Raw genomic sequence first — 18,747 nt, forward strand, 5'->3', positions numbered from 1 at the left:
ATATGCCTGCTAGACACACTTACTTTGACACATGCTAACCATGTCACTTAGAAGTCAACAAAACAATAATTCAAACTAAGTAAGTTTTAATTCATACAAAATGTCAGGACAGTATGACAAAAATATTACTCATGAAAATTTTTACTTTCATACCTCCAAAACATGTTTTATTTAATAAATGCAGCAGCAGATGTTGAATATGTCTACTGTCTTCTTGGTGGGGGGAGGGTCTAACTGTGCATGTGCAGTATGAGTGTCATCACTCTAGCTTGTTTCTGATTAGAGAAAATTAGTTTCAACCATCCCCATGTTGCAACTGTCCCGGTCTCTGGTAAACTGGTAAAATCTGGTCTAATGGTAAAATCTGCTGCACATGTCTTGGCTGACGTGACTACATACATATCAAAATACATGTGAAATGTAGGACAATAAAGCAATCAGCACACTGACATCATAAAAACATTCTATTTGACAACTGCGTGAAAGACTGTTAGCACAATTTTGACAAATGCCAGACTCTTTATATATATATATATATATATATATTTTTTTATCTTAGGTTGATGTTTTAAGAACCAGGAACATGCTTTTCCATCCTAAAATTTCCTTGGAAAGCACTTTTTGTAACTGATAAGAGATCAGCAATCATTGACCAAGCTTTAGTAATGTATACTGTATAATTTTTGATTGCATTACACTGAACTTTGTCCTAGAGGATGTTCAGCCTTGCTATATTAGTTCAGTGTGAATTCCAAATCAGTTTAGAATCCATTCGTTTTGACACGTGACACGTTCACTGGAGGAATTCCTTCTTCTTGAAGCATTTACAGGATTTCAAAATGAAAAAATGTATGAGCCGAACCACCAAAAATGTCCTTGTGGTTTCTTTTGGATTTTTGCTCTTATTCACAGCATTTGGAGGGCTGCAGAGTTTACAGGTAACTAATATAAATCAAAGATCATAGATTGTGTTGCATTTTTTATTTGTATGTCGCTTTGGACTGCGTTTGATTATGCCACTGTAAAAACTAAAGGAGCCTCAAATATCCTGTCGGATATTCAAGGAACTTCAAAAATGTTTAAGCGCCTCAAAGCTCTTTCTCCTATAGTAGGGTTACTGGAGAAGCAATGGCAATCTTTGAGGTTCTTGCTGGAACTTATGGGATCCTTTAAGCGCTTTGTATTTAGTTCAGAGGTTCTGGAGTCACCTTTTCATTACCATGAAACCTTGAAGTACTTTGGGGGAAAATAGAGAGATGGTCCTCACTGCACTCCAGATGGTCCTCCCACCTTACATATACCTAAACCTACCCATCTCCACCCCCTGATCCCCTCACTTAAAAAAGTTGGGTTAAAAACGACCCAACAGTTAACCCAATGCCAATAAATTGGGTTACAAAAAACTAATCTGTTGGGTTATTTGGCCAAAATGCTTTAATCAACCTAGTATTATTATAATTACTATTATTGCCGTGTAAATAAATAACTCACAACTTAAGTATATTAACAATGCTTTATTTACATTCAATTAGACATTGCATTCAAAAGTTATTGTTGCAATTGTTTTAATGTATTTCCTAAAGGTAAGAAATGATTTCAATAAAAAAAAAAAAAATGTAATGCAATTATAAACTGCCTCATAAGGCGACAGTGTTGAGGGAACACCTCCAGGCACAGAATATTAATGCTAAAATTAATTTAGAATTATGTTTTAAGTTCTAAGAAACATGGAACACAAAAACACAAATAAACAGTTGTAAACATTTTCAATAAGTTATTGTTTGCAATCGCTTTAATTTACTTCCTTAAAGCAGCACTCAGTTACTGTTTCTCAATTCCAAGAACGCAGAGAACGGACTTGTGTTCTCGTGGAGACCGGTCTTGCCAAGCTTCCTTGGAAGAACGAACTCGGAACCGGCCGCAATTACTTCTGGGATACCAGGCGAGTACTAGCTCAAGTCTGCATTCTATGCATCCTCAGTATCAAGAACACATCCGGGTTCTTTCATGCGTCCTCTGTACTTGCGTTCTTGAGAATAGCTGGGTTTCAGTCACGTGATTATTATGACGCGCGAAGGCGGGGCGATATCAGATGGAGGGCAGGAAGTAAACACGGAGAATACGTCTATGGAGGAAACCGTTGCGGAGTGTCAGTATTGTACATTTATCCGATTTTTTTGACCGCCTGTTTACACGTTCTTTCAACTCTGACCCATATCCGATTCATGTGTTTACACTTGCCATGCTATCTGAAACATCGCGCATGCTTAAAGGGTTAAATACTCTTGCACAGATGGACGAACGTTAATTATGCTTGATCCTAGCTCTGCGATATATGCGAAGTTCGCCAAATATCACCATGATTATGAGGCGAAGGAGGACGAAAAGTGCCATCATTGCACATATGCTTCAGTTATTGTGTGTGAGAGAGATTTCAGGACTGGTGGGAGTATATTGTGTTTAAATATTGCCTTTAACCGTGAAGACGTTGCCTAATGCCTCAGAAAATCCGATCTGCCTGTTTACATGACAGTCGCATTGGCACATATCCACATATTTATTTCCACATATGAATGAGGCCTGAAACCGATCTCAAAATATCCGAATGCATGCGTTTTTTTTTTCCTTTTTACAGTGTCATAGAACACATCGGACCTGTGTCACATGAGCAAAAATTCGTAATTGGGTCACATTTCACTAACAGTGTAAACGAGGCCTAAATATATGAGCATTTAACGACAACCTAATGCTATATAAACACAGACACAAAAACACGTTGGCTAGCTAACATATCTCCGACGAAGTGGTCGCTGCAGACACGGGCATTAACAGACTCTGCTCCTCCCGACCGCAGACGTAACTTACGTTAAAAATCCACTTTTTACGGCGTTGTTCTGTGAGCTTTTTACATTTCTCACATGTATGAGTGACAATCTTCGGTACTCTATAAAAACCCTTTCCCTTTTCTCGATTAGAACGATTGGAGCAGCCGTAAACTACACAATACATTGGCATTTTATCAGACGGCAGATCCTCAGCTATTTACTTCCTGCCCTCCATCTGAGTTTCGCGCTCTCGCGATGCAGCAGCGTGACGTCACGTGAAACCAACCTATTGGGTCTGAACTTCGCATATTGAGAAACACCCGGATTTCTTCGCTGTATTCTCGCTTTTTGCTCGCAGGTTTCTCTCTAGAGCTCCCCCCACAGCTTCGGAATAGATATTTAACAACACTGTTGTAAAAACTCGTTGGTGATTCTCAGACACCAGAGGCTATCAACAACATCAAAGCAGATGGGACATTCCTTAAAACGTCTTCTTCATTCGGGTTCGGACAGCGTGAGGGAGCGCAATAATGACAGCATTTTAGCAGATTTCTTTTGGCCGTAAAGCAATTGTTTACATCGCGAGACCTGATATCACGCGAGACTTCCTGACGCGGCGGCCGGCGGCCCGCCGGCTCAAAGTTGCAAGTGCGTATTTTCCGCTCACGGACACCAGGGGGGTGCGAAACGACCACAATTCAACCCGAAATAAGTAATATAACTATTCCAATGACTCCGAAGCTGTTCAGTTAAGGTAAAAAAAGTTACTTAGTTCACCTTTAAGGTAAGAAATTCTTTCAATAAATAAATAAATAAATAAAAGTAATGCAATTATAAACTGCCTCATAAGGCGACAGTGTGTTGAGAGAACACCTCCAGGCACAGAATATTAATGCTAAAATGAATTTATTAACACTTATGTTTTAAGTTCTAAGAAACATGGAATACAAAAACACAAATAAACAAACAAAACAATCCAAAGCTTGTCCAGCTTATCCAATTATAAACTGCCTAAGTAGGCGACAGTGAGTTGATGGAACTCCTCCTGGCACAGAATATATTGTGTGTTGTAGAAACTGCCAAACAGCTGCCGCAGGCTTTGGATACTTAATGTCTAAAACATGAAATAATTTAAAGCATGTTACCCAAAATGTGTTGTCATAAATTGTGTACCTACAGGCTGCAAAACAACAAATGCTTGTTTTGCCTCCATGTAAGAGGGCCGAACCATCTTGCAGCCCATTTGTATGGCAATGGAGGAAGGATAGCTGGCAGGGTTTTTAAAGCAACATCTCCAAGAGTGTCTTTACATAAAACAGAAAGAACAATGGATTAATCTTTAAACAAGTGCATTATATTATAGACAAAATATTATAACTTGACATGAAAGTATGGAGCTGTTGTGCAGGATTTTCTCACCAGAAGAAATGTTAGTCTGAACTTCTCGGTCTTGCAATATGAAAGGATTCGTTGAGATGCATGTCCCCAAATTTCAAAAAGATTATCTTTGGCATGTGGGTATAAAATACCAAAGTCCTGAGCAATCTAAAAAATTAATAAAGAAAAAGAAAAGTTAAAATCACACCAACACCTCATATGTAAGGGATAATGTAGAGCGAGGCGGTTGTTATAGCGAATACAACCCAGACAGGCTGATCAGGGGTCTTGAATCAGCCGGAAGGGATTGTATTCGCTATAAGAACCGCCTCACTCTACATTATCCCGCTTATTACATGGCTACCTACCAAATAAATCAATAATTTGAAACAAAATATTGATTTAAAAAGGAGTTTATTGATTTTAAAATGATTGTATTGCTTCCGCTAAAGAAAATAGTCTGTTCTGTCTCTACGGTTAGAATCCCACGTCCATAGCAACGCTCTGTTTTTCATGGCAATGGTGTGTACAGTGTTGGGGTAGTTACTCAAAAAAAGTAATTAGTTACTAGTTACTAGTTACTTCTGTAAATTGTAATGAGATTACTTTACTAGTTACTGCATTTGAAAAGTAACTTCACTACTTATTACTTTACTTTCCCATTTCTTAATTTACCCTGTAGATACCGACAAACATCATAGCCCTATCATCACTTAGCCTGTCCAAATAGTGTTTATAAATGTAGCCTACAAAATGGCATGTAAAATATGAAAGAATAATATACATGTCTGCATAAAGAAATATGCCTCACTGTAAAATCCACAAACAACAGGATAAAGGACAAATGTCTGCGGTGGTAGACACATAATCAGGGCTGGACTGGGACAAAAAAAAAAAAATCGGCATTTTGGCCATAATAATAATAGCACACTAATATACATATATTGTAAAACAAAAGCACTGAAAAATAAAGGAAACTTTCATAATTAGTTTTGTACTAATTTCTATACTTGAAAGAGATATAAGCACATAATCTTTTATTTTGACGGAAAACATGGTTTACAAACGCGTCTCATTAAATTTATAGTAAATTACGGTAATCGTCAACTATGCAGATGTGGAAATAATGTGTTACTGGGTAATGGGTTCCTACACTCATGACATTCCATACACAAAAGATAAATATATTTGAAATATATTTTCAGAGTATATTTTAGAATATATGCAAATATTTCAAATTGGCCCAATAAATATATTTCACACTTAACATCATATATTTTAGTTGTATTTCAGAATATATTTCAATGTATTTGGAATATATGCCACATATATTTTGACACTTTTGGGGATCCAAACAGAAAAAAAGTACATTGAAATATATTCTGAAATATAACAAAAATATATGATGTTAAGTGTGAAATATATTTATTGGGCCAATTTCAAATATTTGCATATATTCCAAAATATACTCTGAAAATATATTTCAAATATATTTATCTTTTGTGTATGGGATAGCCTAAGTGTTTTGAAAGTAACTGTTAGTTCTGCTTACCGCAGGCTCTACACTTTCTCATCTCTGTCCTGATCCTCCTCACTATCCTCATCATCAGCCACAGGAGCTGATGAAGGTCATGCTGCTGCAGAAAACATTTTGACACATTTTACAGCGTCTGCTTGAAGGGCCTGTGTCTATTTTTCACGCTATTTCTCTGCACATTCCTTGCGTTTCTTCTCCATCTCTCAGACTATTTTGACAGATACACACTGACACACGTGCACGCTCGATCAAAGCCCAAAGGGGGAGGTGTTTAAAGATGTGATTGGACCAGCCCAGTGTCAATCAAGAAAAGATCCAATGGGCCACGGTGTTTCATGGACCGGTCAGCTATCAGGAAAAAAAACAAACTGACACAGACTTTTTTAACTAATGCATTACACCGGCACGCACTTACTTAACCCAGCGCCACCAATTAAGCAAAACGAATGGGCCGCCGATGTACGAGTTTTATGGTCCGTTAAGAAGAAAAAAAAATAAGAGATGTCGACCCAAAAGGCACGTCCGCCCACTGGGAATCTCCCGGTAGTCCCGATGGCCAGTAACTTGCTGCCTGGGCATACAAAGTACATTTCACGCGAATATTTTTGTCCTTCCGAGCAATAAACTGAAAGTGATGTGAATATTGCCACTGGCCGGACCCCCCTGTCTCCGTCTCCATTTCCCGCTCCCCTTCGCACCAGCAGCTACGTCACTCAAATCGATCTCTATGACAACGGTGCACGCGCGCGCACACACACATACACACATACACAGACAGACATGCACGCAGCACAAACAGATCAGAGCTTTACACGCAGGCAAAAATGGCTTGGGTAACGCAGGAAAGCGCGTTCCTATCCACAACTTTCCTGCGAGTCTTAATGGGCGTCGCCATGACACTCGATACTTCCTGTTGCCGGTATCTCAGTTCCGGTTTAGCGTAACGCTCAATGAAGCTTGCACACAAGGGATACTTGCGTCGCGGTACAAACGGGTGAAACTGATTACTGACAAGTAGTAATGCTGACAGATAAGCAATGGCTCCTTGTGGCTCAACGTGTACCGTTGTCAGGTGCACAAACAACACGCGAAAACTGAAGGATTTTATGAATGGGAGTTGTTTCCAACATAAACGGACCCTCTACGCAGAAAGAGTGTTTCTTGTAACGCTACTTAGAAAAAACTGCAGTACAACCGTATATATATTTTTAAGTGGTATGTTTATTGTTTTCAATAATGTGAAAATTAATTCGAGAATTAACTTGAATGTGCAGCAATTTGTACAAATAGATAGTATGTTGGCCTACTATATTGTAGCCATTAAATAAGAGCATTTAGTTACATATTTGTTCAAATATTATAATGTAATTTTTTCCATCTATGTTGATTATGAAAAGTGAACACCATGATCATCTTCATCTTTGCAGCAGACACTGACAGAAAACACTAGTTTATTAATAAAAAAAATCAATGCACGCGTGTCACTGGATTTACAAATTGCTTATTGCACACTCGGCACACATTTGATGTCGAAATAACGAGATATTGTGTTGAAATAACATTATTAATAATAAATCTTTAATAATATTTGATTGAATGCCGAATGTTGTGCTTGTTCAATTTAATAAAATTAATACTTTAATTGTGATCATTAAAATATTGAATATTAAATATTAAGTGGCCAATTTTTGCTCATTTATTAAAAGTATTTATATATATAATATATATAGCACCCCCTCAGCACATGTTAAAAAATTATCTGGCGCCGCCCCTGGTTATAACGGCCCACGTATTAAAAATGATTGGGTCTAAATTGGGCTTGGCTCATGTGTCGGGCCGGGCTCGGACACAACGGGCTCAGGTAGGGTCGGGCTTCATTTTTTGGGCCCGATCTAAGCTCTACTCCTCATTATCCAAGCAAATTGTTTGGGCTTGTTGAGGCTCTCTGTTAGCGGTATCTTCAGGATAACGTAAACCGGAAGTTCGTTACCGGCTTGTTCTACGTTGCCATAGCGATCACGGGAAAGGTCAGAGTTCGGGAAAGTCGTGGATAGTCTAGTAAAGTAGTGTAGTTACCGATATTTTTAGTGTAATGCGTTACTTTATTTCGTTACCCAAAAAAGTAATATCGTTACTGTAATTCGTTACTTTGTAACTCGTTACCCCCAACACTGGGTGTGTAATACTTAGCAGCGGTCTGTTATCAAGAAATAACACACCGCATTCTACATTAGAATTCAATCAAGCCATGTAATAAGGTGCAGTAACAATGAAAGTATGGACATTTGTTTATCAATATGAAAAAACAAGCTTAGTGAATCAAATCAAGTGGGATTCATTTTTATACTATGTCCAAGCAAACAAATGAATTGTTTAGGTTAGTTGGTATTAATTATTTATTAAAATGAATGCGGACCTGTCATGTAGAGAATTGCCAAGAGGCCTGGGAGAAGTTAGGAAGGCTCAGTACAAGGGAGTGATTTTCAAAATGGCAGTGGTGATTTATTTCTGAAGCTGCATTGTACAAGAAGCAGTCCTCAAAGTGCACAAACAAAACAAAAAAACATAAAAAAAAAAAAAACACTTATGGTATCATACATACACTGATGCTACAAACAAAAGAAAAAGGCTGTGAGCAGCAAAACTGGCACTAAACAATGCCTAGTGGTGCATCCACCAAAATTGACAGCATGTCTCACCTCAAACATGTTCAATGGTTTGCATAGCTTTCACAGGATGCAACAACCCCCCTTCAACCTGCTCAATCCATTGTTTAAATAGTCAGTTTTCCCGCCCAAACTCTATTGGGACAAACCATTATCATGGGGTAGAACCCTTTGCCTGTAACACTCATCACAAACTTCCACAGCTAACATTAATACATAAATAACATAACTACAGTTCATGAACTCACTTCTGACATATAGTAACCACCATACACACATGCCACTTGATGTTGGTACTGTCCCTCCTCATATACATTGTCAACACACAATATACAATAACTTATTTCTGAACTCAACATGCCAAGTAAATTCAGAATAGCATTAGATTGATACTCTAGTGATGATGCAATTAACCTAACCCATCATCACATACCCCCCTCCTCAAGACAGCCACTCTTCAAGAGAGGCGTGACAAAAAGTCTGCAATAATGTTCAGTGATCCAGCCCTATATTGGACTTTGAACTGAAAAGGTTGGAGAGAAAGATACCACCGTGTAACTCTTGCATTACTGTCTCTCATTTTATTGCATTATCCATAATCCATTGCAATGCCCTATGATCAGTCTCAAGAACAAAGTCTTTGCCAATCAAATAATACTTTAAAGTGTCCAGGGCCCATTTAATGGCCAACGCTTCTTTTTCAACAGTTGAATAGTTAGTCTCCCGAGGAAACAACTTTCTGCTAATGTACTGTACTGGGTGTCGATCTTGTCCCTCCCCTTGTAACAGTACTGCACCCAATCCCAGACCAGATGCATCGGTTTGAACAACAAAAGGAAGGTCAAAGTTTGGGCTCTGTAGGACGGGATCTTTACACAGGCAAGCCTTTAAATCTTGAAAAGCCTGCTCACACTCTGGGGTCCACTTGATCTTTATGGGGCTACTCTTCCTTGTGAGATTCGTTAATACTGCAGCTCTGCTGGCAAAATTTGGAACAAACCTCCTGTACCAGCCCACCAAGCCCAGAAATGATCGAACACTCTTCTTCGTCGTTGGGGGTACACACGACAAGATAGCTTGCACTTTATCCACTTGAGGCCTGATTGATCCTCCACCCACAACGTAGCCCAAATAAGAGACCTCATGCTTGGCTATCTGGCACTTTTTGGCATTGACAACCAGACCTGCGTGATGGATCTTATTGAACACTTCAGCAAGATGTTCCAGATGTTCTTCCCACGAATCGCTGTAAATGACTATGTCATCGATATAAGCTGCTGCAAAACTGTCCACTCCTCTCAGCACCTGATCCACCAAGCGCTGAAAAGTGGCTGCCGCCCCCTGCAGGCCAAAAGGCATAAATTTAAAATGATATAATCCAGAAGGAACACGGAAAGCAGTCAGTTCTTTAGCCGAGTCAGCCAATGGCACTTGCCAATTTCCTTTGCATAAGTCGAGAGTTGTTAAATACTTAGCTTTGCCCAGTCGTTCAATTAGCTCATCAACTCTTGGCATTGGGTATGGATCAAAAACAGACACTGCATTAAGCTTAGAGAAATCCACACTGAACCATCCTTTTTTGGTACCAGCACCACTGGACTACACCATTCGCTCCTCGATGGTTCTATGATGTCTAAATCAAGCATCACTTTCACTTCCTCTTTCAAAGCGGGAATCAGGCGGGCGGGCACTCTACAATGAGTCTGCCTAATGGGATCTGTTGGCAGAAGGTGAATATCATGCTGTAGAAGATCTGTTTTTCCAGGCTGATCACTGAAAAGATTCTTTGGTACTCGTTTCAGGAACTCTCTCTGCTGTTTAGGTGTAAGATGATTTACTGATGGAACAGTTATTGACTTTTGATCAACTGGGAAGTATTGCTCCTCTAGTTCCTCTTCTTCGTCCACCTTTCTTGCCCACAACTGCTCAGACCATGAGCCTCTTCTCTCATGCCACGGTCTTAAGAGGTTAATATGAAAAACTTGAGACTTCTTCCTGCGATCTGGTAGAGAGATCTCATAGTTAGTAGCACTTAGTTTACGTAACACTTCATACGGCCCCTGCCACTTGGCCAGTAATGAACTGTCAGATGTGGGAAGGAGCAGTAACACCTTTTGACCTGGACTTAATATTCTCTTCCTGCTTGACTGATCGTACCATTGTTTTTGATGTTGTTGCGCCTTAGTCATGTTGTCTCTTACCAACTCTGCCATCGAGTCCATCTTCTCCCTCATCTTAATGACATACGATAAGATATTCGTTTGTTCACTTGCATTGTCTCCTTCCCAGGCCTCCTTTAAGACATCCAAAGGCCCACGAACCTGACGTCCATAGAGCAGCTCAAAGGGTGAGTAGCCTGTAGACGATTGTGGAACTTCTCGATAGGCAAACATCAAGTACGGCAACCACTGGTCCCAGTCTGCACCGGTGTCAGACACAAACTTGCGCAACATTGATTTCAATGTCTGATTAAACCTTTCTACCATACCGTCAGTCTGAGGATGATAAGGAGTGGTCTTAATAGGATGTATATGCAACATTGAATACACTTGCTTAATTTGTCTGGACGTAAAATTGGTTCCCTGATCTGTAATTATCTCTTTGGGTAAGCCTACCCGTGAAAAGAGCTGAACAAGGGCATTGACAATTTGTCTCGTCTTTGTGTTTTTAAGAGGAAAAACCTCTGGATATCTAGTAGCATAATCTGCCACAACCAGAATATACCGATTTCCTGTTCTACTCTTTTCTAACGGACCCACTATATCCATAGCAATGCGAGAAAACGGGATGTCAATAATAGGGAGACTCACAAGAGGTGCTCTATCGCCCTTTCTAGCTGGACTCACCAGCTGACACTCTGGACAAGACTTACAAAAATCCATTACGTCCATATACAGTCTGGGCCAATAAAATCCTCTAGCAATTCTGGCTAGCGTTTTCTGCTGGCCTAAATGCCCCGCCCACGGTACAGAATGACCTAACTGCAATATCCTCAGTCTCATGGATTCAGGGACCACTAACCTCTCTCCCTCAGCACTTACCAGGTACAGCCTATCCTCTTTAATCACAAAACGATCTTTCTGCAGCAAAGCTGACTCAGTGATTTCCTTGCAAACATTCTCAAACAAGAGTTTCAGGGTTTTATCTTGCCTTTGAAGTTCCACTATATCATGAGGAATGCATTCAATATCATCTGCATTAGGTTCAGGCAATTTTTCGACCATTTCTGTACCCTCAACTTTGTTCTGCCGCCTCTCACGTCTAGATTTCCTAGTTTTAGGACCCCCACCAAAAGGTAACTCTTGTAGCAGCTGTTTACAGGTCTTATCATGCTTAGCCTGGGCTCTTGTTACCATCATGACTTCAGCTATCTCCCTGTCATTCTGCAAAAGATCTACAAGCACAGGCACATCTCTACCTAAAATAACTGGATAGGGCGCCTGGTCCATTACACCAACTAACAGATAAGCCTGACCGTTTATTTCAATGACAACCTCAGCTTTGGGGTATTCTTTTTCATCACCATGAATACAGCAAACTCTCAATTTGTCCTGCATCAATGCGTTACCCTCCTCCAAACATTCAGTCCTTACTAACGTTTGGCTAGAACCAGAGTCCACTAAAGCTTTAAAGGATTTAGCCCCGATCTTTACCTCAATTACCGTGTCTGTGTTCGACTCCACCTCCCTTAACCCTAGAGAGGACCTCGGCACATAACAAAGGCGGGTATTCGTAACCTTCTGTAAAGGGCAATCTGCTTTCTTATGCCCTGGCTGGCCACATCCATGACAAATAATCACCGCTTTACCCTTATACTGATTAACTGCCCCCTGCTGTTTACCACTGTTAGTACCAGAACTAATCTGTGATGATACCCCGGTATTAACACCAAAATGACTGAGACCACTACCCCAACCATCCCCAGACTTACCGGTTGAGCTGTTGTTATAAGATCGCCATCGTCTTGGTTGATACGAAGATCGTCTCGCAGCCATAAAGGCCTCCGCCATCTCTGCTGCTTGTTTAGATGAGGTAGGGTTATTCTGTCTCACCCATGTTCTTGTCTCTGGATTGAGTAATTTAAGGAACTGTTCTAGCACAATCTGGTCACCGATCTCCTCCTTTGTTTGACTCTTAGGATTCATCCATTTCTCATATAAGTCTCTTAGTCTTACTTGCAACTCTCTTGGAGTCTCATCTTCCTGAGCATTGTATGCTCTGAAACGCTGCCTATACATTTCCACATTTATTTCAAACTTGTCAAGAATAGCCTGTTTGACCAAGCCATAGTTTAGTGAATCATCTGGCTCCATAGCCACATAAACTGCCCTCGCTTTACCAGATAAGAGAGGTAACAAATGCAACACCCAGTCTTGCCTTGGCCATCTGCATGCTTGAGCAATACGTTCAAAAGTTGTTAGATAGTGTTCTATGTCCTCATCATGGGTCCAAGGAAGCATTCTCGGAGTCTGTAAACGTGACATTGCAGGTCCTTGTCCCTCGGTTAGATTCTCACCTCCTGAAGCACAGTCATCGTCCTGTAAGGGTTGTCGACTTGAATGAATGGTTGAAGGCCGACGCACCGCCGTATCTGCTGGTACTGCCATCCCTGCCAGTGACTGTCGCTGTTGGTCTTGATGAACTTCAGACTGCAGCTGTGAAAACTGATGGTGTAGCACCTGCCATTTATGCTCTTGGCGCTGCGCCACTCTTTCCAAGCGCTCTTCTCTCTGATGTTGCTTACGTAAAAACTTTTGCATCATATCCATAAGTTGGTCAGCTGTACTCCCAGCTACAACTTCACTTTGGTCTGGAACCGTGCATGTTGACCCGGACTCATCTGGAACATTAGACTCGTCCCTTGCCTTTGCTGCATCTTGCTTCTTTGGTGGCATCTTTGTTTAAAAAAAATGTCTCCCGTCACTCCACTTGAAAACAAAAAAAATTTGTTGCACCACTCAACATGCAGCCTCCCCATGTACTAGCCTCCTATTGGCCTGGAAGCACCGCTGCCACCATTTGTCATGTAGGGAATTGCCAAGAGGCCTGGGAGAAGTTAGGAAGGCTCAGTACAAGGGAGTGATTTTCAAAATGGCAGTGGTGATTTATTTCTGAAGCTGCATTGTACAAGAAGCAGTCCTCAAAGTGCACAAACAAAACAAAAAAACATAAAAAAAAAAAAAAAACACTTATGGTATCTTACATACACTGATGCTACAAACAAAAGAAAAAGGCTGTGAGCAGCAAAACTGGCACTAAACAATGCCTAGTGGTGCATCCACCAAAATTGACAGCATGTCTCACCTCAAACATGTTCAATGGTTTGCATAGCTTTCACAGGATGCAACAACCCCCCTTCAACCTGCTCAATCCATTGTTTAAATAGTCAGTTTTCCCGCCCAAACTCTATTGGGACAAACCATTATCATGGGGTAGAACCCTTTGCCTGTAACACTCATCACAAACTTCCACAGCTAACATTAATACATAAATAACATAACTACAGTTCATGAACTCACTTCTGACATATAGTAACCACCATACACACATGCCACTTGATGTTGGTACTGTCCCTCCTCATATACATTGTCAACACACAATATACAATAACTTATTTCTGAACTCAACATGCCAAGTAAATTCAGAATAGCATTAGATTGATACTCTAGTGATGATGTAATTAACCTAACCCATCATCACAGGACCTCATTTTCTTATAGATTTTCTTTTAGATTTAACATTTCTTTACCATTCCAGGGGTGTCCAGAAGTCTTGGATACTCTTGGGTGATCTCTGTTAAAGATTTAGACCCGTTCTCTCTTATCCACTGTGCTCTGTAGATAGCTGTTCCTCTCATAAATTCCTCAACTTGACTAACTGGTTGCTTATTCTTTTTCAGCCACTCTGTCATTTTGTTATTGTCTGCCTCACTGACTTGTGAATCTGCATGAATCAAACAGTATCAGAGTGATTAATATCTCAACAACGTAAAGCAATATTTGAAGAATGTTAACAGGCCAAAGTAACAGTTACTACTAAAATGACCAAAATTAGGAGAAAAAAAATCTGTGGATTATTTAGACAGTTGCACATTGAACTGCTTTGATCGCACCACAATTTGGATTTAAGGAATAAAAAAGGAATAAGTAAGAAAGTAGAAAGAAGAACGTAAATAAGTTTTCAGCACCTTTGGTAAAAAATTTCTTATACCTGGCAATAAATAATCCTCTCAGTCACAGTAGCTCGGCGCTCATCTGTGGTTTGTGACCTCTGTCTATATGTTGAACTGTGCCTGTGGAGGCGTTTCCTGATATTACAGAGTCATTCCTCCAGAAACGCTGTGGCCGGATGGCGGTATCGCCCTGGTGTATACCATACCTCCTAAAACATCAACCCAAATATTAAATGGATAGTTTTCCCAAAAATGTCTCAAATGTCTTGAGTTTTTCAAATATTCTACTTCTGTGTGAAGGTGAGTGTAGTTCTGATAAACTTGGGATCAGCATACTCACATATCCACTGCCCTCTGAATCTCTAAGGCATGGACCAGGCATTGTGTGACCAGGGTCAGAGCTAACTCTTTCTTTCGGTCTGGTGATGGACTTAGTGGTAGAAGGATTGTACAGATATTAGGTTACTCATGAGTAAATAGAATTGACAGCTTATGACTGAATGACTTTATGTAAAGTGGAACAATGAATAAAACATTACTTACTATTCCCCAAACTTCTCCATTAAATAGGACACCAAAATGTGAACCATTTTCCTTCGGTCTTCAAGACATAACTTGTGGTTTTGTTCCAAATTAGAGACAATAGAAGACCCATGTGTGTTTCCCTCTAAAATCTGTCGTATATCCTTAATGGAGAATTTTTTTTAGAATTACACATCAGCATAACTTCATAGTGCAAGAGAATTTCAGACGTCAGAGAATTTCAACATCACCGATGAAGGTCTCTATAAAGTGTGTATTTGTAAGGTATTAAATATCAGGGAAAAGGAAATACGTACAAATGAGGTTGAATTTTCCACAATAGTCAGTGTCACAGTAGGAACTTCAGTAGGTACCTCGGTTTCACTAGCATTGTTTTCAGAGTGTTCTTCTGTCTGTATGTGAAGAAAATACATTTTGGTTTTTAATTGCAGTTACAATATACTTTACATAACCAACTAAATACAAAAAGGATATATTAATAATTGTACAATACAGCTCATGTAGATTACCAACCTAACATATGCCCTGCAATAGCTGGGTTTCAGTCACGTGATTATTATGACGCGCGAAGGCGGGGCGATCTCAGATGGAGGGCAGGAAGTAAACATGGAGAATACGTCTATGGAGGAAACCGTTGCGGAGTGTCCGTATTGTAAATTTATCCGATTTTTTTTACCGTCCGTTTACACATTCTTTCAACTCTAATGTTAACCCATATCCGATTCATGTGTTTACACTTGCCATACTATCTGAAACATCGCGCATGCTTAAACGGTTAAATTCTCTTGCACAGATGGGCGGACGCGAAATATGCTGGATGCTCTGCGATATATGCGAAGTTCGCCAGACATCATCATGATTATGAGGCGAAGGAGGACGAAAAGTGCCATCATTGCACATATGCTTCAGTTATTATGTGTGAAAGAGATCTCAGGACTGGTGGAAGCATATTGTGTTTAAATATTGGCTTTAACCGCGGAGACATTGCCTAACGTAATGCCTCGCGATCTGCCTGTTTACATGACAGTCGCAGTGGCAAATATCCGATTTATTTCCACATATGAATGAGGCCTGAAACCGATCTCGAAATATCAGAATGCATGCGTTTTTTTTCCCTGTTTAAATGAGCATTTAACGACAACCTAATGCTATATAAACACAGACACAAAAAACACGTTGGCTAGCCTAGCTAACATACCTCCGACGAAGTGATCGTTGCAGACTCGGGCATTAACAGACTCTGCTCCTCCCGATCGCAGACGTAACTTGCGTTAAAAATCCACTTTTTACGGCATTGTTCTGTGAACTTTTTACATTTTTCACCTTTATGAGTGACACTCTTAGGTACTCTATAAAAACCCTTTCCCTTTTCTCGATTAGAATGATTGGAGCAGCCGTAAACTACACAATACACTGGCATTTTTTCACACAGCAGATTCAGCTATTTCACTTCCTGCCCTCCATCTGAGTTTCACGCTCTTGCCATGCAGCAGCGTGACGTCATGTGAAAACAACCTATTGATTAGTGCACCACACCAAGAATTGGCCTTTTAAAATTATAATAACAAACCTTAAAATTCTAATATATACATATAACCTATGGTAAAGTGTGTATGTCTAGATGTACAAGAAGCTTCTATTTATAACATGTATTTAATAAAGATGTACTGATAAGGGGGGAAAAGTAAAAGCTTGTACAAATCATTTCATGTAAAAGAAAAAAAAAATACTGCCTTAAAAACGTCTGTAGCGCAAGGGAATGTAGTACAAGTCATCGTCTACATTATATGATTTCACTGCATGCAAGGGCTGAAAATCATGCAGTGAGTTCACAGAGACAGTCTCGAGAGCTTCATCAGGGGACACCGCGTATGCAAAGTAATGGCGGTCAAAACCCACAGTGTGCCATTTTGTTACAACAAGTTTCACATCAACATTGAGGCCGATAGTTACAATAGCTTTTATCAGCCCAAACTGAGGTACTCCATCCTCTGTGCATCCCCTTGTAATGGTCATGCCTGGTCTGTACTCTGTGCCATTAACTACTACCCAATCAGGAACATAAACCTCAGCAAATGGGGGTTCTTCAAGACCCTTCACAAATTCTCCCTGAATTGCAGCAAGAAATGAGCGGTGTCCTGGTCCAAAATCTGTGTTTTTGGAGAAAACACTTCTGTCAGTAAGCGGTAGCACATCATCTGATTCCTGAATGCCATAGTTTTGCAAATATTTAAAAAATGACAAACTACATGGCCCAGCTGTTTAAAGAAATTATGTCTTGCCTCAAATCGCATTGTCCAAAATTCTTTTAATGGACCAATCTTCCGAATGGCTCTTGGGTAATGGAGGAGAAAGTGGTGTTTGGGTTTCAGGTGCAGATGTGGGTAAAGTTGCAAAAAAACTGTGTGGTGTTCCACAATTAGATGTTTCAGGTATATGGTGGCCTCTGTTGTGATGGAAGGGGAGAAAATGAACTCAATGCAAGAAAGGAGAAGAAGTAACAGTTCCCAATGTTTGTTCTCTTTTGGTATTTTGTCTCCAATGATGGACAAAAACCTTAAGAAGCACCACATTTGAGCAGCAGTCTGTCTCATTCAACAACCCTTCAGAAACAGGACTCAAACGAAAATGTGTCTTGAATGATTTGAAGTACTTCAGTGTTGTGGACAATGTAGCTCCGGACATCATGCATGACATTCTTGAGGGAATTACTGGGACAACATGAACAGTAGGTTCTTAAGTTCATGTTGTCCCAGTACAGTAGGTTTATTGCAACTATCAGGAAATCCATAATCAAAACTTGTCAATCTGTAGTTCAGTGTTTCTAAACTCACAAGCCCTTCAGCCAACAAGGATGCCAAGACCAATTTGACTTCAAAAGGTCCAATTCCCTCAAGAATGTCATGCATGATGTCCGGAGCTACATTGTCCACAACACTGAAGTACTCATGTGGATGAAAAACAACAAATCCCAGAATGCACTTGCTTCGCTGCCCTAGGGGGCCACTCCCAAGCCATGCCTACTGGTTAGAGAGCAGTTGTAAACAACAAAGCTAAGCTACTAGTCTCCGTGAGTCTGCCTGGGTTTTTGAGATCGCACAAAATGTCCGGGATTCGGCTTTTGTGTTCTACAGTCGCCATTCATCATGTTTACTGTGGCGAGGATGTATGGTAACCCCTACTAGCCCCTATTCCGGGAAAAAGAGGATGTATGGTAACCCCTACTAGTACTACTCAGCTTTATCCACAGAATAAGAACCCGAAAGCTTAGCTTCCAAAAAAAGATGGGTGACACTGCTTGTACATTCTGTGAGTGAGATCCCACCCTCTATGGGCGGGTTGAAAACATGCGGACCTAGCTCCTCCTACTGGCTGTAGTCTTTAGCCTCTGGCCAAAAAATCCTTGGCGCAAAATGACGATTTTTGCGTCATCAGAGGATTTTTTCCAGACAAAAAATAATCTCTCGTCTCAGGGGGATATGAGGGAGGAAAGTACGGTAATTCAAAAATACTACAGGTTTTCTACTAATAAAAAGCTTAATGCTAAATCCTGAAGTATCCCTTTAAAGGGATAGTCCACCAAATAATTGGTTTCAGGTCCCATTGATTAATCTCATATTCTCCTCA

The 18,747-nt window shown here is 40.2% G+C and overlaps 1 protein-coding gene across 1 annotated transcript in view; it reads left to right on the top strand.

The window, feature by feature from the left end:
• Positions 1-839: 839 nt before the first annotated feature.
• Positions 840-18,747, top strand: part of LOC308698226 (protein unc-93 homolog A-like) — a gene marked incomplete at both ends in the record, with an annotated part of 43,135 nt that continues 25,227 nt past the window's right edge. Inside the window, one exon of the mRNA XM_081378141.1 lies at positions 840-938. Within this exon, the coding sequence (XP_081234267.1) occupies positions 840-938 (99 nt within the window). The remainder of the gene's footprint in view (positions 939-18,747) is intronic.

The sequence above is a fragment of the Scardinius erythrophthalmus genome (genome assembly GCF_964197995.2).
Source record: "Scardinius erythrophthalmus genome assembly, chromosome: 11".
Taxonomy (NCBI): domain Eukaryota; kingdom Metazoa; phylum Chordata; class Actinopteri; order Cypriniformes; family Leuciscidae; genus Scardinius; species Scardinius erythrophthalmus.